Below are 24,254 nucleotides of genomic sequence, written 5' to 3' on the forward strand. Positions count from 1 at the left end.
TATTGAGCATACTTAAAGCATGGAGATTGTGTCTTAAGACTTTCCGACTTTCCCCCAGCATTTTTGTGTTATATAAGCCTAGCTTTGTTTAATTTTGTCTCATGACAAATTTATATGAAACATAATATAGTGATTACATTTTGTGGTTTTTCTCTCTCATTGTTGTTCAATTAATTGATACCCATTGTCCTCTATTAATATTAGCACTATTTATTTTTTGTTATATTTTCATCTAACAAAAGGCAAGTATTCAAGATCATCATTAAATTAATTAATGTCCTCTGATCCATTTGACCATGAAAAGGTTAAACCCAGTTCATTAAATATTGCAAACTGTACAAGAATATGATAGCTTTGAAATAAAAATGAAGGAAAATCTTTTCATGAATGAATAAAAGGAACAAGGTGTTTGGCTTAAGTAGAACAAGGATAACAAGGAAAGAAGTTGACAAAAGCATTAAAAGTGAATTGTGACATTAAGTCAAAGATTGTTAGAGTTTGCAAGCATGTTTTATTTGTACAAAATGCAAAGTATGTTGTCAAAGTTTTATTACTTTAATTTTTGAAAATCACCCCAGTTTTTAAGTTTTTAAGAATTAAGAAATTGATATAAATTTCAAGGTCTTGGATCTTTGGTAATGGTAGACTATTATATTTCTGTCCTTCTGGAATATTTTAGCACAAAAGGTTTCTTGTATTTCTTTCCTAAAGATTGAATTAAACCTTCAGAGAGATACTCAATACTGTAAAAAGGAAATATATGCAGCTACAAACATTGTAGCAAAGTACAGGTGTGTTCTTAAACAGAAATGAGTTGACTCTGGAAATATTTTTTGATTGAAAAAACTATGAAATATGCAGATTTTGATGCTATAGATACCAGTTCAGTCTGTATTTACTAGTAGATAAAATTCCACCATAAAAGGAACAAGAACATTTAGGCACTGACTGTGTATGTAGTTCAGTGGTAGAGCACAAGGTTAGAATCCTCAGGCCCTGGGTTTAGTCTTAGCACCAAGAGGAAAAAAGTTTGTGTAACAAAAGGAATATGAGTCACTTAGCAAGAACAATATATTATGTGATTAAGAATTTCATCATATTATAGTGCTATAGAATCATGAATTATAAATTCCTAACTTACTTTTTAAAAACACTCTTCTTTAAAGTTTATAGAAAAGTTTTTCAGCCTTGCTTCTGAAATAATGCTTTTGCCTCAATGGGTTCACTATCCTATGGTTCGTTTGGACTGTGAAGACTTGAAGACAGGCTTGACCAACAAAGCAAGAGCCTTTGCAAACATATTATTAAGTGACATAGCTTCAAAACATAGAAAAGAAAATGAATCGTAAGTAAAATTAATTACTGTATTCAGAGTAACAGGCCAAAGAAACATTTCACTGAAATTACTCTTGTTTAAAATATGAAAGATTGCCAGGCAGAGGTGGCACACGCCTTTTATCCCAGAACTTGGAAGGCAAAGGCAGGCAGATCTCTGTGAATTTGAGGCCTGCCTGGTGTACAGAGTGAGTTCCAGGACAGCCAAGCCTACAGAGAAACCCTGACTTGCAAAACCAAAATATGTGTGTATGTATGTATATATACACATATATATGCATATACATTGTCTCAAAAGACAAAAAAAGAAAGAAGGAAATAACAATTGTGATATTTTGATATAAATATTAGAATAGAGATTAACAAAGTATTATATGAACACAGAAGAAAATTGCTCTTTTAAAAACAAATATAAATGTATTTAAAATTTTAAAATTAAAATGAAATAATAAAATAAATAAAAATTAAAAAATAAAACCAAAATATTATAATATATACAAGCCTAGCTGGACTTTTTCCTGATATTACTAGTGGTGGCACAGGAAGGCAAATCTGAAAAATATACTTTTTGTTGAATAATGATACAGGGTACCTAGATTTATACTTCTATACAGAGGATAGAAGTTTCAAATATATAAACAAGGATTTGAACTTTTTCTTTGCTATAGTGTTATATTTCACAGGGACATGAGCTGTACTCTTTACATTTATTCTTGTATTACACAGTCCAGCAAGATGAGTATTAATAGCTCCATTTTATAAATATAGAAACTATGTCTTGAAGTTTATCCTAAATTTGTAAAACTAGTTGTCTTAGTAAGCTTTTTCTTTGCTGTGATAAGCACCATGGCTGAAAACAATTTTGGGGATTCAGGGCAGGAGACTTGAGGCCAGAAGAGAAGGAGCTACAAGGGAGAAGTTTGCTTACGTAAATGGCTTGCTCCCCATGACTTGCTCAACTTGGTTTCTTGTACAGCCCAGGAACTGCCCACTATGGGCTAGACTCTCCTGTATCAACCAGTCAATATGTCCCCAGGCCAGTCTGATGGAAGCAGTCTTTAGTTGAGGCTTCCTCCTCTCATATAACCCTGGTTTGTGTGGGGTTGACAAAACTAAGCACCCCAGCAGCAGCTGAGGCAGGATTTAGATTAGGGCTATCAGAGTTAAGGTCTGCTACATTGTTTAAATCACTCTTGAAGAGAATTTAAGAGATCACTAGAAAAATAGTGAAGTATGCCACAATTTCAAATGAAAATATTACGTTGGTTTTTATTGATATAATGTGTGGTGACATCAGACTAAGCTTAAATATTATATGATATCTTAATGAATCAGCCAGTTGTTTTTAGGATAGAGAGTTCTAGTTTTATAACAATCATAGCACATGTTTATTAAATATACTGCAAATTATTTGTATTAAGTAGGGTAAGTCAGAGTGTTGTGTTAGTATTTGCAGTGAATTTGAAGCAATCAAAGACCATGCTCTCCGAGTCCCTGAGACAACAGAAGAGATGATGGAGCTAATATCTTTTGTAGAAAAAGCTCGAACTTCAGGGATTCATGAGTTGGCTGTAAGGATCCAGGTAAAAAAAAAAAAAAAAAAAAAAAAAATAGAAACTATTATGAAGTGAGTTACCAGTGTTGACATACCCAGGTGAAAAATCAGAATAACCTGAAAGGCCTCACATGTGTTCTGGTCACACCCATTGCTTTCTCCTCCTTTCATTATAGGCTTCTGCATGCGTTCTCCTCCATCCCCTAGACATCCCTACTTGGTTTTCTCTGAAATGATGTTTTTGATCTTCTTTAGTTTCATCAATTATGTTTATATTCTTAAGCAATATGGAATTTAAAATGTGTTTTAGACTTTCTATATCTAATACTAGCCTTTTTTTAAATTTAATTTTATATAACAAAGTCCAATTAAATGAAAACAAACATTTATACACAATATTTGGGAATTTGGGCGTCGTTCTTTCCAAACTACTTCCTGCTGGTAAGGGGCGCTCTCTTGGGGGGATTCGAAGAAGATTCAGATATCCTGGCTGTAGTCTGTAGGGCTGTTTTGTCCAGCTGTTTTGAATGTAGGATTAGCTTGTACTCTGTTTCAGGCAGTCTGGCTTGATCAAACCACATTAGTCTGGAAGGAATCCACATCTTTTCATTTTCTGTGGAAACAAAAATAGAAATCCTTTTCCCCAGTAACTTGTCCTTCAACTTAAATTTTGGAGTCAAAGCATTTCTTTTAATTTAATTTATTATTTTACATATCGATCCCAGTTCCCTCTCCCTCCCTCCCTCCCCCCCAGCCCTCCCTCCCTTTTACCTTCTCTGCCCTCTCACAAGCACTCTAAACACCCTCCCCTCCCATCCCCCACCCCAATTCCATATGTAGGGGAATGTCATCCAGTTGGGGTCATGTATATCTGACAGGTCAGTTACCTTCCTTGGGTTGGAGTTTTCCTTCCAATACTTTCTGTAGGGCTGGATTTGTAGATACATATTGGGAAAATCTGGTTTTGTCATTAAATATCTTGTTCTCTCCATCTATATTGATTGAGAGTTTTGCTGGATATAGTAGCCTAGGCTGGCATCCATGTTCTCTTAATACTTTTAGAACATCTATCCAGGACCTTCTGGCCTTGAGGGTTTCCATGGAAAAGTCAGGTGTAATTTTGATAGGTCTGCCTTTATATGTTACCTGTCCTTTTTCCTTCGCTGCTCTTAATATTCTTTCTTTATTCTGTATGCTAGGTGTTTTGATTATTATATGTCGAGGGGTCTTTTTTCTTTGGTCCAGCCTATTTGGGGTTCGGTATGCTGCTTGTACTTTCATGGGCATGTCCTTCTTCAGATTTGGAAAGTTTTCCTCGATGATTTTGTTGAATATGTTTTCGGCACCTTTGAGCTGGGCTTCCTCACCTTCGTCTATGCCTATTATTCTTAGGTTTGGCCTTTTCATGGTGTCCCACATTTCCTGGATATTTTGTGTTAAGGATTTGTTGGATTTATGATTTTCTTTGGTCGATGAATCTATTTCCTCTTGTTTATCTTCTGCGCCTGAGATTCTCTCTTCCATCTCTTGAATTCTATTGGTTATGCTTGTGTCCGTAGTTGCCGATTTTTTGCCCAGCTTTTCAATTTCCAGCCTTCCTTCCGTTTGTGTTGCCTTTATTTTCTCTATTTCAGTTTTCAAATCTTGAACTGTTTCCTTCACCTGCTCAATTGTTTTTTCTTGGCTTTCTGTATTTTCCTTAAGGAATTTGTTCATTTCTTCCATTCTTTTGTTTGTTTTTTCCTCCATTTCTTTAAGGGATTTTCTCACATCTTCTTTGAGGGCCTCTATCATTTTTATGATGGTAATTTTTAAGTTGTACCCTTCTGTTTCCTCTGCTTTGTTGTTGTGTTCCATTCTAGTTGGTGTAGATTCCCTAGATTCTGGTGGTGTCATGTTTGTCTTTCTGTTGTTAGATGTTCTCTTGTATTGCCTTCTTCCCATAGCTTCTTCCAGTAGGTGTTGGTGGTGTATCCCCCCTCTCTCTATGGTACTTCCCTGATGGGCTTATGTGGGTCTGAGATTCAATATCTGTAGCTCTGTGTGGTCCAAGCTCTCTAGGAGGTTTCTCCGCAGACAGGGATCCAGGGATGGGGTCAGGGATGAGGATCCAGAAGAAGATGTAAGCAGGTACTCACAGTGGTACTCTGGCCAATAGCTCTGGCCAATAGTGCTGGCCAATAGCTGGCGGAAGAGGGCAAGGGCTGAGCTGGAACTTGAGAAGGTTTTGCAGGGTAGTGGGATCTCACTGGAAACTGGCGCTCTCCAGCTGAGACCTCGTTCTTTGGTAGAGGCCAGGATTTGGGGGTCAAGGATCTTGCCTGCAGGAACTCCGAGTGGACCCACAGAGATAGGCGGATCTCTGGGAGGGGCCCGGGACTCCAGCAGAGGACTGGAGGCGGGGTCAGAGACCACCCGGTGGAAATTACAGGTGGTCCCGCGTGGATAGTCAGGTCTCCTTTGTTAAGAGTTGCTCCAAGAAGTCTCCGAAGTAGGGTGGACTGTTGGCTCCACCCTCTGTCCCAGTGCTCAACCAGAGTGGCAGGACCGTGGGTGGGGTAGGGCACAGGGTGGGGGGGGTAGGCTGGCAGTGGGGATGGGTGGGGGTGTATCAGAGCTCCAAGGGTGCTCTCCATGGGTACCTGAGACAGGAGCAGCAGGATCAGGGGCCAACCCAGGGAGTTCGGGCGGGGGAGGGGGGGAAAGAGGTTGTAGGGGACAGGCAGCCCTGATTGGGCCCAGACTCACCTCTGGCCAATAGCTGGCGGAAGAGGACAAGGGCTGAGCTGGAACTTAGGTTTTGCAGGAAAGTGGGATCTCACTGGAAACTGGAGCTCTCCAGCTGAGACCTTGTTCTTTGGCAGAGGCCAGGATTTGGGGGTCAAGGATCTTGCCCACAGGAACTCCGAGTGGACCCGCAGAGATAGCTAATACTAGTCTTAAAACCTGCACAAGTTTCTTTACCCATTCAAATACATTTAACTTACATTTTGTTTGGAAGGCTTTAAATACTTTAAAACATGACAGGTTACTGAAAATCACATCAAACATAATTTAGGATGCTGTAAAACAAGTAATCCCAACCAGGAAAAGAATAGAACCATCACTCCAGAAGCTCATCAGCACATCCCCTGGTCTATCAGCATGTAAACACTGTCTTCATTTTGATTGTGTTTACTTTCTTACTCTTCTTTATAGTTTTACTAAGTAAGTGTGCATTTCTAGTAAACATGGTTTATTTTTATCCAATGTTGATATTTATCCAAGAGGAATAATTTTGTTTGTATTCTTTTGCACATTAGATCAGCTAAGAACACAAGATCCAACTTTTCTTTTACTTACATTTTAATTAATGCATTAATTATTTAGTGTGGGGTGTGCACATGCTTGGACATATATGTGGAGATCAGAGAACAATCTGTTTGGAATTCTCTCCCTGTGTGTGGTTCCAAGAGACCTAATCTAGGTTGTGGGGTATGGCACCAAGTGCTTTTTCTTCTGAATCATCTTGTCATCCCCAACTTTTTAAAAGTGTTACAAAACTGCTGTGTTACATCTGGATCAATGGCATCCATAATGATTCTGCCTCTCCAGTTAGGCACATCTACTGTGTTAAGTATTTTTTCCTTTGCCATTCACATTGGAGCTCTTCTGGACTACTGCTCTAATGCTAAGTAGTCAAAAATATGATAATATTACTAAGAAGGCAAAATAAAACAAAAGATGATAAAGTATTTATCATCAAAGATTAAAAAACAAATCATAAGAACTAAAAGAATTTAAGACGTTTTTGTTTTGTTTGTCAAGACAGGGTTTTACTGTGTAGCTTTGTAAACCAAGCTGGCCTTGAACTCAGAGATCTTCCTGCCTCTGCCTCCCTAGTGCTGGGATTAAAGGTGTGCACCACCAACGCCTGGCTAGTTGGCAACCTTTGAAATTTTATTTTAAAATATCTTAAGTTCTCTGAAGGCAGAGGCAGGTGGATCTCTGTGTGTTCGAAGGTCTACAGACCTGGTCTACAGAGCAAGTTCCAGGACAGGCTCCAAAGCAATACAGAGAAACCCTATCTCAAAACAAAACAAAAGGTTGCCAACTTGATCATCTTTTAAAATCATGGACAAGTAAGTCAAAGGGTTAGCTTTATAATTACATTAAGTCAACAATCAGAGAAAAATAATTTCATGCAAACGAGTGTGTGTGTGTGTGTGTGTGTGTGTGTGTGTGTGTGTGTGTGTGTAGGCCAGAAGTCAACATTGGATGTCTTCCTCTACCACTCTCCTGTTTGTGTTTGTTTAGACAGAGTTTCTATCACTGAATCTGGAGCTCACATACTCAATCTGGTAGTCAGTAAGTTCCTTGGATCTTCCTGTCTCCACCTCCCACTTTCTGACATCACAGGCACACACCACTATACTTGTTTATTGGTGGTAGAGATCCAAACTCAGGTCTTGTGCAGCAATCATTTTACCTACAAAATCATTTCTCCAATGTAAGGTGTATGGTTTTTCCTCCCGCCGCCGGTCTGGTCCCGCCGCCACACCAGCCCCAAATAATGCAGAGACTCTGTATTAGCTATAATTCTGTTGGCCAGGTACTAGTTTCTTATCAGCTAGCTCTATCTTAAGTATTAACCCATTCTGCTGATCTAAGTATTTCTCTTACCAGGGAGCCGGCCGGCATTCTGCTTTATCCAGACTCTCCATCTTGACCCTTCCTTCCTATTTCCTATTTCCTCTTGTCTCCTAGTCCCTCCTGTCTTCCTTTCGTATTGGCCAACAGTGCTTTATTCATTAACCAGTATGAGAAACATATACAGAATGACATCTCCCATCACTCCAACCTTTAAAGATCTTTAAATCCTTTAAAGATCTTGAAATCCTTTAAAGATCTTTAAAACTCACACTAAAGTACAATTGTATGACTTGAAGCCAAATAAATGTATGACAGCTATTAAAATACCCATGTGATTTGGATAATGCACAAAATATTAAATTTGAAGGAATAGTAGAAATTGTCTCTTTTTTATATGATATATCAAGAGTTTGTTTTGTAGGAATCTAAACGGCAAATGAGTTACTTTTTAGATGTCTTTCTATTACCTCAAGAAGACTTAAATTTAAATGCTACTGTCCTCATGTGGCCTACAAAAATTAACCCTGTTTTTGATGAGAATGATGAAGTAAGTATATTTTTAAATGTATAATTTGTGTTCTGAAAGTTTTACTATTACATCTCTCTCCTTGCCCTGTATGTGTATGTGTGAGTGTGTGTGCATATGTGCATTGTGTGCATGTGTGCCCGCGTGCACCTGTGTGCATGCATATGTGTGTGCATGTGCGTGTGTGCGCGCGTGTGTATGTGTGCATGCATGAGTGTGTACATGCCTGTGTGTTCTCATGTGTGTGCAAGAGTGTGCATGGATCTGTGTGTGTGTGTGTGTGTGCACATGTGTATGTTTCTACATGAATGCGTGTGTGCGTGTGTGCGTTTGTGTTGGATCTACTTCCATCTTGGGGGTCCTGGGGATTGAACTCAGGCCATTGGGCTTAGTGGCAATCACCTTTCCTGGCAGAGACTTCTCACTGTCTGCATTCTGACATTTTAATGTAGTGTAGATGTTTAATTTTCATATCAATTTGCCATCTGACTTTAAAAACTCCATACCTGTTATGGTTGTACCAGCTTATAACAGGCTTCTAGGCTTAACTCACTGGGTTTAGTAAGTACAGGATAAACAACAAAGAGGCCAGAACTGTTATGTAATTAATAGTAATCACAGATTAAGTGATTTTCATTTATTAAGTTATTAAATACTCATAAAATCCTAGCCACTCTCATTTGTCCCATTTTATAGATGATTAAAATGTAACTCAGAGAAGTTGATTAACTTGCTGAAATTCATAGAGATTAGAGGTATCAGATTTAGGATTTTTTATCAGACTGAATATAATTTAAAATTTTTAAAAAGGAATCAGCCAGTTTTAACCTAAATTGGGAGACAGAATATAATAATACCAGAAAAACTCTACCAAGGAACTCCTACAGCTGATTAACACCTTCAGCAAATTAGCAGGATACAAGATAAAGTAAAAAAAAAAAAATCAGTAGCCCTACTATATACAGATGACAAAGGGGCTGAGAAAGAAATCAGAGAAACATCACCCTTTACACTAGCCACAAACAACATAAAGTGAAAGACCTATAAAGCAAGAACTTTGTGTCTTTAAAGAAAGAAATTAAAGAAGATACCAGAAAATGGAAAGATCTCCCATGCTTTTGGATAGGTAGGATAAACATAGTAAAAATGGCAATCTTGCCAAAAGCAATCTACACATTCAATGCAATCCCCATCAAAATCCCAGCACAATTCTTCACTGACCTTGAAAGGATAATACTCAACTTTATATGGAAAAGGAAAAGACCCAGAATAGCCAAAACACTGTACAATAAAGGAACTTCAGGAAGCATGACCATCTCCAACCAACTTCAAGCTCTACTATAGAGCTATAGTCCTGAAAATATACACACAAAAATAGACAGGTAAACCAATGGAATCGAATCAAAAATCCTGATATTAACCTACACACCTATGAACACCTGATTTTTGACAAAACAGCTAAAATTATACAATGGAAGGAAGAAAGTATCTCCAACAAATGGTGCTGGCACAATTGGACGATGGTGTGTAGAAGACTGCAGATAGCCCATGTCTATGGCCATGCACAAAAAAGTCCAAATGGATCAAAGACCTCAACATAAATCCAGCACACTGAACCTCTTAGAAGAGAAAGTGGGAGGTACCCTTGAACAGATTGTTACAGGAGACTGCTTCCTGAACATAACACCAATAGCACAGACACTGAGATGGAAAATTAATAAATGGGACCTCCTGAAACTGAGAAGCTTCTGTAAGGCAGATGCAGCCCCCCAGACAAAATGGCAACCCACAGAATGGGAAAAAAATCTTCACCAACCCCACATCTGACAGAGGGCTGATCTCCAAAATATACAAAGAACTCAAGAAGCTAGTCACCAAAACACCAAATAATCCAATTAAAAATGGGAAGCAGAACTAAATAGAGAATTCTCAATAGAGGAATCTAAAGTGGCTGAAAGACACTTAAGAAAGTGTTCAACATCCTTAGCTATCAGGGAAATGCAAATCAAAACAATTCTTAGAAACACCAATGACAGCTTATGCTGGAGAGGATGTGGAGAAAGGAGAACACTCCTCCACTGCAGGTGGGAGTACTTGTACAGCCATTTTGGCGATCAGGTGGTTCCTCAGGAAAATGGGAATCAGTTTGCCACAGGACCCGGCAATCCCCCTCTTAGGCATATACCCAAATGATCCACATCCATGCAGCAAAGACATCTGTTCAACTATGCTCAGAGTAGCATTATTTGTAATAGCAAGAACCTGAAAGCAACCTAGATGCCCCTCAACTGAAGAATGGATAAAGAAGATGTGGCACATTTACACAATGGAATACTACTCTGCAGAAAACAAAACAAAACAAAATAAACAACGGAATCTTGAAATTCAAAGGCAAATGGATGGAACTTGAAGAAACCATCCTGAGTGAGGTAACCCAGTCACAAAAAGAGGAACATGGTATGTACTCACTCATATATGGATTTTAGACATAGATCAAAGCCTATAACTGACACTGCCAGAGAAACTAGGATATAAGGAGAAACCTAAGAGATTCATACATGGTCCCTCACAGAAGGGGAAAGGAACAAGATTTCTGAGCATATTGGGAGTGGGGAGTGGGGAGGGGGAAGTGAGTGGAGAGGGAGCTAGGAGAAAGAGAAGGGGAGGAGAAGAAAGTATGTGGGACTAGGAAGATCGAGTCAGGGGAGAAATAGATGAGAGAGAGAGGAAAAAAAAAAACCACAATAGAAGAAGCCATTATAGGTTTGAAGAGGAAACTGACTCTAGAGAAATGTCCAGAGACCTACAAGGGTGACCCAACTAACAATCTAAGCAAAAGTGGAAAGGCTAGCTTATATGCCCTTCCCTGATAATGAGATTGGTAACTACTTTATATGCCATAATAGAGCCCTCATCTAGTTGCTGATGCAAACAGAAGCAGACACCCACAGCTAAACACTGAGCCGAACTCCTGGAATCCAGTTGCAGAGAGGGAGGAGTGATAAGAAAATGGGATCAAGACCAGGCTACAGAAACCCACAGAGACAGCTGACCTGAACAAGGGGGAGCTAATGGACCCCCCCAGACTGATAGCTGGGTAACCAGCATTGGACCAACTCAGACCCCCTGAACATGTGTCTCAGTTAGAAGGCCTCAGTCTAAGGAACCTCTGACAGTGGAACTAGGATGTATCCCTGGTGCATGAAAGGACTTTGGGAGCACATTCCCCATGGAGGGATACTCCCTTAACCTAGAGGCAGGAGGGAGGGCCTAATCCCTACTCCAAATGACTTGACAGATTTTGATGATCCCTTCTGGGAGGCATCACCCTCCCTGTGTAGTGGGGGTGGGTGGATGGGACAAGGGTTGGGGGACAAGGGAGGGAGGGAGAGAGGGAAATGGGATTGATATGTAAAATAAGAAAAATAATAAATATATGTATAAGAAAAAACAGATTAATAACAAAAATCATGGGATAGGCAAAGTTTTAATCTTGAATTTTTGCTTTTACAATCAAGTAACATTGACATGCCTCTTGTATTCCATATATCAATTTCTTTATTTCTGCAGAGAAAATAATAATATAGGAAGGGTACTTAGGCTCTTGATATGTGGTATGCAAATGCTCAATAAATGGTGGCTTTTAATATTATACCACAATATATTAAATAGCCAAACAATATAATTTACAGTTTTGATTTTTGAAAGATCTAGGAAAATTTGTCCCTTTGATAAACTCTTTGCATTTTTACATCAGTTATTAAAGACAATGATTCTGTTTCCGTTTTCTCTAAATTAGTATAAAACATTCATATTTTATTTCAAAATTATTTTCTTTATACTACATTAACCTCATTAAATTATCTTTTTAAAAAGCTCATTGAGAATGCTAAACATGCAAAAGAGAATGAACTAATAGCCAAGAGAGAGAAACTGATTTTGGAAATAGAAAAGGAATCACGGCGCATGGAAGAGTTCACAGAGTTTGCAGAACTGGACCGCATGCAACAGGTCAGATACATACACACATAGGGCTTTAACTCTGGCCACCCATGGGTTAACACAGCGCAGATGAACACATTTGAAAATGTAGAGGAAGCATGCATTTACCTTTACCATGTCAGAGGAAGGTTGACTTGATTATCAAACCTGGTATCTGTGACTTAGTTTACTGTCACACAGTATATGTAACCATATTCTGTTCATCACCATGGTGATGTTGTAAAGTTGATATTTAATGTCACTCTATACATAGGACATTCCTTATGTAATGTTATGCAATCTTGTTATAATATCATATGGATATTTCTGGAACAGACATTTGTTTGCTTTTAGTATGTGACAGATGTAAGACAACTACAGAAACGTATTCAGGAATCAGAAGAAGCAGTTCAGTTTATTAACAAAGAAGAGGAACTTTTTAAATGGGAATTGACAAAGTATCCTGAACTGGAAAAATTAAAAGTCAACATTGAGCCCTACCAGAAGTTTTTTAATTTTGTTTTGAAGTGGCAGCGAACAGAAAAACGGTAAGTTTTGGTAATGTAGTTAAAAAAATAAGCAAATGATATAAAAGGTGTATAAATATAAGGCATTTTTTGTTAAAAGTGTAAAAGTAGGACTTATTCATTTATTTGTGTGAAAAGCAAATATCATTTAGGAGAGCTTCAGATGATGCTAATATGCCCCTGGGCCTTAATAGGACTTCTAAGTCTTGCTTGGATTTGTCAGAATCAGTTCACATTTTATGTAACTAGTTTACTGACATGTACACAAAATTAAAGTTTGGGTTCAAGTCTGCATTTTACTTGAATAGTGTTAGTTACCTGTTTGTGATTTGATGCCTATTTTAGCGTGGTCACTCTAGTTTAAATGATGATGTTAATTGTCCTCCTTTACCATCATCAGTTGTCTCTCTTACAGAAAAACAAAACAAAAAACGAGTCCACGCAAAAGTTTCTTAATACTTATGTATAGTTCAAAAACATAAGTTTTAAATTATTTTTTCTTTTTATTCAGGTGGATGGATGGAGGGTTTTTGGACCTTAATGGGGAAAGCATGGAAGCTGATGTAGATGAGTTTTCCAGAGAAGTTTTTAAGACACTGAAATTCTTCCAAACCAAGCAAAAGAAAGAATTACAAGAAAAAAGAAAGGCAGCAAGAAAACGATCTTTGATGGAAGAGAAACCCGAAGAAGAACCAAAAGAGAATCCTACAATTACTATGTGTGCTACAGTAATGGAGCAGATAAAGATTTTTAAGGTAAAAGTAAATTTAATGACATTTAAATATTATACATCTCTTCTCACTACCATGTGTATGGAGGACAGAGGACAACTATGGCTGTCATCCCTCAGGTGCATGTGCATGAATGCCTTACATATGTGTATAAGTCAGAGGACAACACATAGGAGTCAGCTCTCTCCTTCCATGTGGGTTTTGAAATTGAACTCCATGTGTCAGTCTTATGCAGCCCAACCTGTCCTGTAATGCTAACTGGGGGGGGGGGGCAGGCTCCAGTCAGCACCTGGGTACACAAAATATTTCATGAATGCGGTAAGGGCTAGACTTTTCTATCTGAGGGGTAAATAAGGAAACACATAATTTCTTTTTTATTTATTTATTTTTTTTTATTTAATTTTATATAACAAAGTCCAATTAAATGAAAACAAACATTTATACACAATATTTGGGAATTTGGGCGTCGTTCTTTCCAAACTACTTCCTGCTGGTAAGGGGCGCTGTCTTGGGGGATTCGAAGAAGATTCAGATATCCTAGCTGTAGTCTGCAGGGCTGTTTTGTCCAGCTGTTTGGAATGTAGGATCAGCTTGTACTCTGTTTCAGGCGATCTGGCGTGATCAAACCACATTAGTCTGGAAGGAATCCACATCTTTTCATTTTCTGTGGAAACAAAAATAGAAATACTTTTCCCCAGTAACTTGTTCTTCAACTTAAATTTGGAGTCAACGCGTTTTTTTTTTTTTTAATTTATTATTTTACATGTCGATCCCAGTTCCCTCTCCCTCCCTCCCTCCCTCCCTCCCTCCCCCCCTCCAGCCCTCCCTCCCTCCTTCCCTCCCTTTTGCCCTCTCTGCCCTCTCCCATGCACTCTAAACACCCTCCCCTCCCAACCCCCCACCACAATACCATATGCAGGGGAATGCCATCCAGTTGGGGTCATGTAGATCTGACAGGTCATGTGAAGTAGGGACTAGGGCTTCTCTCCTGTCTCAAGAATAAGGCAGTTATCCCTCCATGGGGGATATGTTTGCAAAGTCCTTTTGTGTACCAGGGATACACCCTGGCTCCACTGTCTGAGGTCTCTTAGACTGCTCAGACCTTCTGGCTGAGACCCATATTCAGGGGGGCCCGAGTCAGTCCCCTGTTGGCTTCCCAGCTATCAGTCTAGTGGCCATTAGCTCCTCCTTGTTCAGGTAAGCTGTCTCTATGTGCTTCTGCCGCATGGTCTTGTCCTCTCCATCTGCTTCTGGGTTCTAGTTCGACTCAGTGTTTATGTATGGGTGTTTGCTCCTGTTTTCAACAGGCATTAGTTGAGGACTCCATGGAGAAGTTAGTTGTTGATCTCACTCTCCGGGAAGGGCATTTATGATAGCCTTTCCACGGGAGCTGAGATTGTTAGTTGGGAGCAGTCTTGTAGTACCCTCGACCTTTGTGTTCAACTTTATCTTCAAACCAATATTGGCTCCCTCTTTTATGTTCTCTCTCTCTGTCTCTCTCTCTCTCTCTCTTTCCTATTTTCCATTCCTAACCAGGCTCAATCCTCCTGGTCGCACATGCCTTCCTCTCCTCCCTCTCATTTTCTCCTACTTCTCTCTCCATTCGCTGTCCTCCCCCACTTCCCCTGAGCTCTGGGGGACTTGTCCCTTCCCAGTTCTGTGAGGGACTTTATATGAATCTCTTAAAATACACCTTGTATCCTAGTTCCTCTGGTGATGTGAATTATAGGCTGGTGATCATTTGATCTAGTTCTAAAATCCACATATGAGTGAGTACATACTGTGTTTCTCTTTTTGTGACTGGGTTACCTCATTCAGGATGGTTTCTTCAAGTTCCATCCATTTGCCTGCGAATTTCAAGATACCATTATTTTTTTCTGCAGAGTAGTATTCCATTGTGTAGATGTGCCACATCTTCATTAACCATTCTTCAATTGAGGGGCATCTAGGTTGCTTCCAGGTTCTTGCTATTACAAATAGTGCTGCTATGAACATAGTTGAACAGATGGCTTTGTTGCATTGATGTGAATCCTTTGAGTATATGCCTAAGAGGGGGATTGCCTGGTCCTGTGGTAAACTAATTCCCATTTTCCTGAGGAACCGCCATACTGATCTCCAAAATGGCTGTATGAGTTTGCACTCCCACCAGCAGTGGAGGAGTGTTCCACTTTCTCCACATCCTCTCCAACATAAGTCATCACTGGTGTTTCTATTTTAGCCATTCTGGCAGGGGTAAGATGGTATCTCAAAGTTGTTTTGATTTGCATTTCCCTGATAGCTAAGGATGTGGAGCATTTTCTTAAGTGTCTTTCAGCCTTTTTGATTTCCTCCATTGAGAATTCTTTCTTCAGTTCTGTACCCCATTTTTTAATAGGGTTACTTGGTGTTTTGTTGACTAGTTTCTTGAGTTCTTTGTGTATTTTGGAGATCAGCCCTTTGTCGGATATAGGATTAGTGAAAATCTTTTCCCAGTCAGTGGGCTGCCGTTTGGTCTTGTCAACTGTGTCCTTTGCCTTACAGAAGCTTCTAAGTTTGAAGAGGTCCCATTTATTAATTGTTGCTCTCAGTGTCTGTGCCCCTGGAGTTATGTTCAGGAACCGGTCTCCTATACCAATTTGTTCAAGGGTACCTCCTACTTTCTCTTCTAAGAGGTTCAATGTGGCTGGATTGATGTTGAGGTCTTTGATCCATTTGGACTTGAGTTTTGTGCATGGCGACAGACATGGGTCTATCTGCAGTCTTCTACACACCCTCATCCAATTGTGCCAGCACCATTTGTTGAAGATGCTGTCCTCGCCCCATTGTATAATTTTAGCTGTTTTGTCGAAAATCAGGTGTTCATAGGTGCGTGGATTAATATCAGGATTTTCAATTCCATTCCATTGGTCTACCTGTCTATGCCAATACCAGGCTGTTTTCAGAACTATAGCTCTGTAGTAGAGCTTAAAGTCAGGAATGGTGATGCCTCCTGAAGTTCTTTTATTGTATAGGGTTGTTTTGGCTATCCTGGGTCTTTTGTTTTTCCATATAAAGTTGATTATTATCCTTTCAAGGTCGGTGAAGAATTGTGGTGGGATTTTAATGGGGATTGCATTGAATCTGTAGATTGCTTTTGGTAAGATTGCCATTTTTACTATGTTTATCCTACCTAACCAAGAGCATGGGAGATCTTTCCATTTTCTGGTATCTTCTTTAATTTCTTTATTTAGAGTCACAAAGTTCTTATTATATAGATCTTTTACTTGTTTGGTAAGCGTTACACCAAGATACTTTATGTTGCTTGTGGCTATTGTAAAGGGTGATGTTTCTCTGATTTCTTTCTCTGCCTCTTTGTCGTCTGAAAAAAGTAGGGCTACTGATTTTTTGAGTTTATCTTGCATCCTGCTAGTTTGCTGAAGGTGTTTATCAGCTGTAGGAGTTCCCTGGTAGAATTTATTGGGTCGCTTATGTAAACTATCATATAATCTGCAAACAGAGAAAGTTTGACTTCTTCCTTTCCAATTTGGATGCCCTTGATCTCCTTTTGTTGTCTTATAGCATTAGCTAGAACTTCTAGTACGATATTGAAGAGATATGGAGAGAGAGGACAGCCTTGTCTTGTTCCTGATTTTAGAGGAATTGGCTTAAGTTTCTCTCCATTCAGTTTGATGTTGGCAGTTGGTTTTCTGTATATTGCTCTTATTATGTTTAGGTATGTTCCTGTTATCCCTGACCTCTCCAATACCTTTATCATGAAAGGGTGTTGAATTTTGTCGAAGGCTTTTTCCGCATCTAGGGAGATAATCATATGGTTTTTCTTTTTCAGTTTGTTTATACTGTGGATCACGTTGATAGATTTTCGTATGTTAAACCATCCCTGCATTCCAGGGATGAAGCCTACTTGGTCATGGTGGATGATTTTTCTGATGTATTCTTGAATTCGGTTTGCCATTATTTTATTGAGTATTTTTGCATCGATGTTCATCAGGGATATTGGTCTGTAGTTTTCTTTCTTAGTTGTGTCTTTGTGAGGTTTGGGTACCAAAGTTATTGTGGCCTCATAAAAAGAGTTTGGCAATAAACCTTCTGTTTCTGTCTTGTGGAACAATTTGAGGAGTAGTGGTATTAGTTCTTCCTTGAATGTCTGGTAGAATTCTGCACTGAATCCATCTGGCCCTGGACTTTTTTTCGTTGGAAGGCTTTCGATGACTGCTTATATTTCATTGCGGGTTATAGGTCTATTTAAGTTGTTTGATTTAATTTTGGTAAGTGATAGTTATCCAGAAACATATCCATTTCCTTTGAATTTTCAATTTTTGTGGAATACAGATTTTCGAAGTATGACCTGAAAATTGTCTGGATTTCCTCTGTGTCTGTTGTTATGTTCCCCATTTCGTTTCTGATTTTGTTAATTTGCATGTTCTGTCTCTGCTTTTTCGTTAATTTGGATAAAGGGTTATCTATCTTGTTGATTTTCTCAAAAAACCAACTCTTTGTTGCATTGATTTTTTGTATTGTTTTCCTGGTTTCTATTTTGTTGATTTCAGCCCTCAAGTTGATTATTTCCTGGCGTCTACTCCTGCGGGGTGAATTCGCTTCTCTCTGTTCTAAGGTTTTCAGTTGGGCTGTTAATTCATTTATGTGACTATCCTCTGTTTTCTTCATATGGGCACTTAGTGCAATGAACTTCCCTCGTAGCACTGCTTTCAAGGTGTCCCATAAGTTCAGGTATGTTGTATCCTCATTCTCGTTGAATATTAGAAAGTCTTTAATTTCTTTCTTTATTTCTTCTTTGACCCAGGAATGGTGCAATTGCACATTGTTAAGTTTCCATGAGTTTGCAGGTTTTCTGCTATTTGTGTTGTTGTTGAAGTCCAATTTTAAAGCATGGTGGTCCGATAAGATACAGGGGACTATTCCTATTCTCTTGTATCTGTTGAGGTTTGTTATGTCTCCTAGTATGTGGTCGATTTTAGAGAAGGTTCCATGTGGAGCAGAGAAGAAGGTATATTCTTTTGTCTTTGGATGGAATGTTCTATAGATGTCTGTTAACCCCAGTTGAGACATAACTAATGTTAATTCTTTTGTTTCTTTGTTGAGTTTCTGATTTGTGGTCCTGTCTAGTGTTGAGAGTGGTGTATTGAAGTCTCCCACTATAAGTGTGCGAGGTTTTATATGAGCTTTGAGTTTTAGTAGTGTTTCTTTTACGAATGTGGGTGATTTTGTATTAGGGGCATAGATGTTCAGAATTGAGACTTTGTGGGAAACACATAATTTCTAATGGTAACTTTCTGTTTTATTTCATCTTAAATAACCCCGAGAATCTCTCACCTCCACACAGCTATGTATGTCCACATAGCCATTGCTATACATCTCATTTACACTACACAGCTCTCTCACCATACAGCTAGCTCCTTAACACCCAACACACAGCTCTTTACACAGATCCTTAACACTCTTGAACATAGCTCTTTACACAGTTCCTTAACATAGCAACAGCTGTTTCACACCTCTCTCACACCCTCTCTCTCTCTCTCTCTGACTTCTATATCTTTCGCTCACTTCTCTCATGTTTCTTTATCTGTCACATTTCTCTCTCTGCCCATTCAACTACATCCTTCACTCAGCACACAGACAGACAGACAGACAGACACACACACACACACACACACACACACACACACACACACACACACTCCTACATAGCTATCTCTTTCTACACTACCACCCCACTCACAGCCAAACTTTGAACAATTATATATTAGTCTTCAGGGCCCAACTGGTTCTTACAACACAAGATAAGTCACAAAGTATCTCTTAGGCTAGGGAGCTCATATTGTCTAGCCAGTGAGTAATGCTTGACCCTGCACGTGGGCCTAAATGTTTAGGGTTCTCAGACAGAAAGTAGAAAGTTGGCTGAACCTTAAGCCTAGAACATAAACTAAGGCTGGGTCTATGTGCAAAAAGACAATAATTGTAGAGGGTTATCTACTGTAGTTGCTTCCAGCCTGGCCCTGAATCAATAATAAACAACACCTGGGAATTCATCTTTGTGTTTTCTCTGCAGGGGATGTTTTGAATTTAGTCTGAAATCTAAAATTAGCTGTCTTTGTAACTATTACTTTCCTATGTCAGTCTGAATAGAGAAAGATATCTTAGTATTGTTTCTATTCATCAGAATTATGCAGATTAAGCAGAAATCATCTTCCTGAACATCCACAGCTATATGTGTGCCCAATAGATTGGGGAATATTTTTACCCAAGCTGTTATTAGGAAAGGAATGCAGTTCTTAGGGAAGAAATAAAGTGGCACATGAGAGAAATTATAGACAGGAAACAGCCAGTTTGAACAGCCAGTGACCCTACAGACTTTGCCTATTTGGGCTTCCCAACATGTGCCACTTCACTTCTTATTTTCCATAAAATGTAGCTTAATTTACTCTGAAGATTATAAGACTATAAGACAACTCAAACATTTCTTCATTTTTATGTAACATTTACTTCCCCACTTTAGTGAGTATGAAGTGGTATCTCATGGTTTTGACTTAAACCTATCTGAAGACTGATCATCTTTTCACATGTTTTTTGGGCATTTTCATTCCTTCTTTGGAGAAATGCCCTTTTAGATCATTTGCCCTATTTTCTGAGACGGGATCATTCTGTACTTCCTCCCTCCCCCATCACTGTGTGATCCAAACTGGCTCAGAATGATAATTGCCCCAGTTTCCTGAGTGATTATGGGTATAAGACCCTATGCCTGGCCCCCTTTTCCAACCTCTTTGTGTCCTCTTCTTTTAAAAAAAATCAGTTCAGTTACTGATGCTTGATGGAACATTAACCGATCTTGTTCACTTGCTCTTATGTGGGCCTTGTACAGGTAACCTATAGCTACAGTCAGCTTATGACAGTTATGTCATGTTTAGAACACAGTGTTTCACAGCACTTATTTCCATCCATCTTGTACTTTTAACACTTGCTTTTCTACGATGTTCCCTGAGCCTTGAGGAGGGTATATGATATAGAGGTCCCATATGGGTGTCTAAGCATTCAATGGGAACCTGTTCTTAGTACTCTGGCAGTTTCTGCTTTAATTGTTGCCCACCAAAGGTAGAACCCTATTTCCCTAAGTTGAGAGAAGTACTTACTAATCTTTGAAGCTATGCATAGCTATTTAGAAGTTTGTTTGATATGTATATTTAACAGAAAAACAGTAGTATGTTCTTGTCCAGGACCTATGGCCTCCTGCGCCATGGGCTTTTCGCTACAATTACAGTGGTAGGCATTGATTCCTTTCTGCGGAACATGCCTGAGATCCAATCAGAAAGTAGTTAATTATCCCAATAACCATCACCTTACCATTGCACCAGTAAGCACATCTTGCCTGGCAGGTTGGTATTATAGCATGAAGGTCCATCACTGGATAATACCCTTGGTGTTGTTTTTTCCCCAGTAGCCTGCATAATACCTTCCATCACTATGAAAGCTACCCAGCATGGGGGGATTTTTGGATCAGTTCCAGCTTCTCATATGTCCTATAGCCAAAGTGCATGGTGTCTTCAGCAGTAGGATCTTATCGTGTAGTTCTTGAGACCAATCAAGAGCAATGGCAGTATCCCACAGTGTTTTATCAGGGAAGCTCTGGGAAGGTATACCATAATTGATTCATTGAGTAGTACAAGTCCTCCATATAATTTAGTCTCTCATCAGATTGTTGGTTTGTGCTAACTTTTCTCCTGTCATGTGACTTTTCTTTTTTGCATTACTGAGACTTGAACGTAGGGCCTTAAACAGAATAGGCAAGCTCTCTGCCATTCAGCTATATCCCATTCCTCTTTTTTCTTTATCTTTTTCTTTATTTTATTTTATTTTATTTTTTTGAGATAGGATCTCATGTAAACCAAAGCGAATCCAAGTTCAATATAGCTGAGGCTTGCACTGAATTCTTGGTCCTTTTGATTTTATCTCCCAAATGCTTCCAAGTGTGCCACCATGCCAGGCTTCATTTTACTTTTGAGACAGGATCTCAAAGTACAGGCTGGCCTTGAACACACCCTATAGCCCAGGCAAACCCTGAATTTGTGATATGCCTGTCCCAGTTTCTGGAGTAGCCGAGATTTCAGCCCTGTATTGCTAAATTTTCTTTCTAGATTTTGTTTTGTGTGTATGTTTCCCCTTTAAAGCCCAATACTTTTAATTTTTTTTTGTTTTTTAATTTTTTTCATCATTTTTTATTTTGCACACAAACCACAGTTTCCCCTCTTCTCCTACTATCCCTCTTACCTCCCTCCATACCCCTTCCCCTCCCCATCTCCATTCAGAAGGGGTAAGGCCTTCCATGGGAATCAACAAGGCATGGCATTTCAAGTTGAGGCAGGATCGAGCTCCTCCCCACTGCATCAAAGCTGAACAAGGCATCCTACCATAGGGAATAGGCTCCAAAGAGCCAGTACATGCATCAGGGACAGTTATTGGTCCCATTGATAGAGGACCCACCAAAGATCAGGCTACTCAACTGTCACCCAGATGCAGAGGGCCTGGGTTGGTCCCATGAGTCTGTCACAAGCTCAGGTTAGCTCTCTGTGTAGGTTTCCCCATCATGATCTTCACACACACGCACGCACGCATGCACGCATGCACATACACACACACACACACACACACACACACACACACACACACCTTCCTTGCTCATATAATCCCCTTCACACTCTCTTCAATGGGACTCCGGAAGCTCAGCCCAGTGCTTAGATATGGATCTCTGCATCTGCTTCCATCAGTTACTGGATGAAGGCTCTATGATGACATTTAAGGTAGTCACCAATCTGATTACAGGGGAAGGACAGTTCAGACACCCTCTCCACTATTGCTAGGAATCTTAGCTAGGGTCATCCTTGTGGATTCCTTGGAGTTTCTCTGACACAAGTTTCTCCATAACCCCACAAATGGCCCCTTCTATCAAGACACATCTTTTACTACTCTCCCTCGCTGTCCTGCCCACAACTCAACCATCCTGATCCCTCATGTTCCCATCTCCCCATCACCTCCTCCACACTCCCACACATACATCCCCAGTTTACCTAGGACGTTTCATCTATTTCCTCTTCCCAGGGATATCCATGCTTCCCTCTCAGGGTCCTCCTTGCTAGAAAAAAATCATCCTGAGTGAGGTAACCCAGACCCAGAAAGACAAACCCTGTATGTACTCACTCATGAGCAAGTAATAGATATAAAGCAAAGAATAACCAGACTTCTTAATTTTTATGTTTTATTCATCTTTTTCCTTTTACTTTCAATATTTGTGAAGTGGTTTTATGTAATGGTTAGTCTTGATTGTTAGCCCAACTTGATTAAGAAATTAAGAAATATCAAATATCTAGATGCCTTAGTAAATTACCTCTCTCCTCTCTCTGTCTCTGTCTCTCTCTGTCTCACTCTGTCTCTCTCTCTCTCTCTCTCTCTCTGTCTGGAATTATTTATTCTTTGTATTTTCTTGGGTGCTGTTAATCTCTTTAGCTTGGAATTTTCCTTCTAGTACTGTTTTTAGGACTGAATTTTTTTAAAAAAAATTATTGCTTAAATTTGGTTTTTTCATGGAATTTATTATTTTCTTCATTTATTATGATTGAAAATTTTGCTTTGTGTAATAGTCTGGACTGGTATCTGTAGTCTCTTAGAGTCTGTAGAACACCTGTCCGGGCTCTTCTGACTTTCAGTGAGAAGTCTAATAGGTCTGTCTTCTCCCCTTGCAGCATTTAATGTCCTTTTTTGTTCTGTTCATTTAGTGTTTTAGTTACTATGTGCCAAGGGGAATTTCTTTTCTGGATCACTCTTTTTAGTTTCTGTATGCTTTTTGTACTTTGTTAGGCATCTCCTTTTGTTTAGAGAAATTTTCTTCTATGATTTTGTTGAAAATACTTTCATTTATTTATTTATTTATTTATTTATTTTATATAACAAAGTCCATTTAAATGAAAACAAACATTTATAGACAATATTTGGGAATTTGGGCGTTGTTCTTTCCAAACTACTTCCTGCTGGTAAGGGGCGCTGTCATGGGGGATTCGAAGAAGATTCAGAAATCTGTAAGGCTGCTTTGTCCAGCTGTTTTGAATGTAGGATTACCTTTTACTCTGTTTCAGGCAGTCTGGCTTGACCAAACCACATTAGTCTGGAAGGAATCCACATCTTTTCATTTTCTGTGAAAACAAAAATAGAAATACTTTTCCTCAGTAACTTGTCCTTCAACTTAAATTTTGGAGTCAAAGCATTTCTTTTTAATTTAATTTATTATTTTACATGTTGATCCCAGATTCCTCCCTCCCTCCTTCTCTCCCTCCCTCCCTCCTTCCCTCCCTTTTACATTCTCTGCCCTCTCACATGCACTCTAAACACCCTCCCCTCCCATCCCCCCCACCCCAATTCCATATGTAGGGGAATGCCATCCAGTTGGGGTCATGTATATCTGACAGGTCATGTGAAGTAGGGACTAGGGCTTCTCTCCTGTCTCTAGATTAAGGCAGTTAGTTATCCCTCCATGGGGGATGTGTTCGCAAAGTCCTTTTGTGTACCAGGGATACATCCTGGCTCCACTGTCTGAGGTCTCTTAGACTGCTCAGTCCTTCTGGCTGAGACCCATATTCAGGGAGGCCTGAGTCAGTCCCATGCTGGCTTCCCAGCTATCAGTCTAATGGCCATTAGCTCCTCCTTGTTCAGGTAAGCTGTCTCTATGTGCTTCTGCCGCATGGTCTTGTCCTCTCCATCTGCTTCTGGGTTCTAGTTTGACTCAGTGTTTATGTATGGGTGTTTGCTCCTATTTTCAACAGGCATTAGTTGAGGGCTCCATGGATAAGTTAGTTCTTGATCCCACTCTCCGGGAAGGGCATTTATGATAGCCTTTCCACGGAAACTCAAATTGTTAGTTGGGTGTACTCTTGTAGTTCTCTAGACCTTTCTTTGTGTTCAATTTTATCTTCAAACCAAAATTGGCT

The 24,254-nt window shown here is 39.4% G+C and overlaps 1 protein-coding gene across 1 annotated transcript in view; it reads left to right on the forward strand.

Moving 5' to 3' along the window:
* Nucleotides 1-24,254, forward strand: part of Dnah12 (dynein axonemal heavy chain 12) — a 180,611-nt gene that overhangs the window by 14,980 nt on the left and 141,377 nt on the right. The window contains exons 11-16 of the mRNA XM_051176738.1: nucleotides 1,167-1,345; nucleotides 2,783-2,918; nucleotides 7,944-8,069; nucleotides 11,925-12,059; nucleotides 12,384-12,577; nucleotides 13,068-13,311. Coding sequence (XP_051032695.1) covers nucleotides 1,167-1,345; nucleotides 2,783-2,918; nucleotides 7,944-8,069; nucleotides 11,925-12,059; nucleotides 12,384-12,577; nucleotides 13,068-13,311 — 1,014 coding nt within the window. The remainder of the gene's footprint in view (nucleotides 1-1,166; nucleotides 1,346-2,782; nucleotides 2,919-7,943; nucleotides 8,070-11,924; nucleotides 12,060-12,383; nucleotides 12,578-13,067; nucleotides 13,312-24,254) is intronic.

The sequence above is a fragment of the Phodopus roborovskii genome, unplaced genomic scaffold, assembly GCF_943737965.1.
Source record: "Phodopus roborovskii unplaced genomic scaffold, PHOROB, whole genome shotgun sequence".
NCBI classification, from domain to species: domain Eukaryota; kingdom Metazoa; phylum Chordata; class Mammalia; order Rodentia; family Cricetidae; genus Phodopus; species Phodopus roborovskii.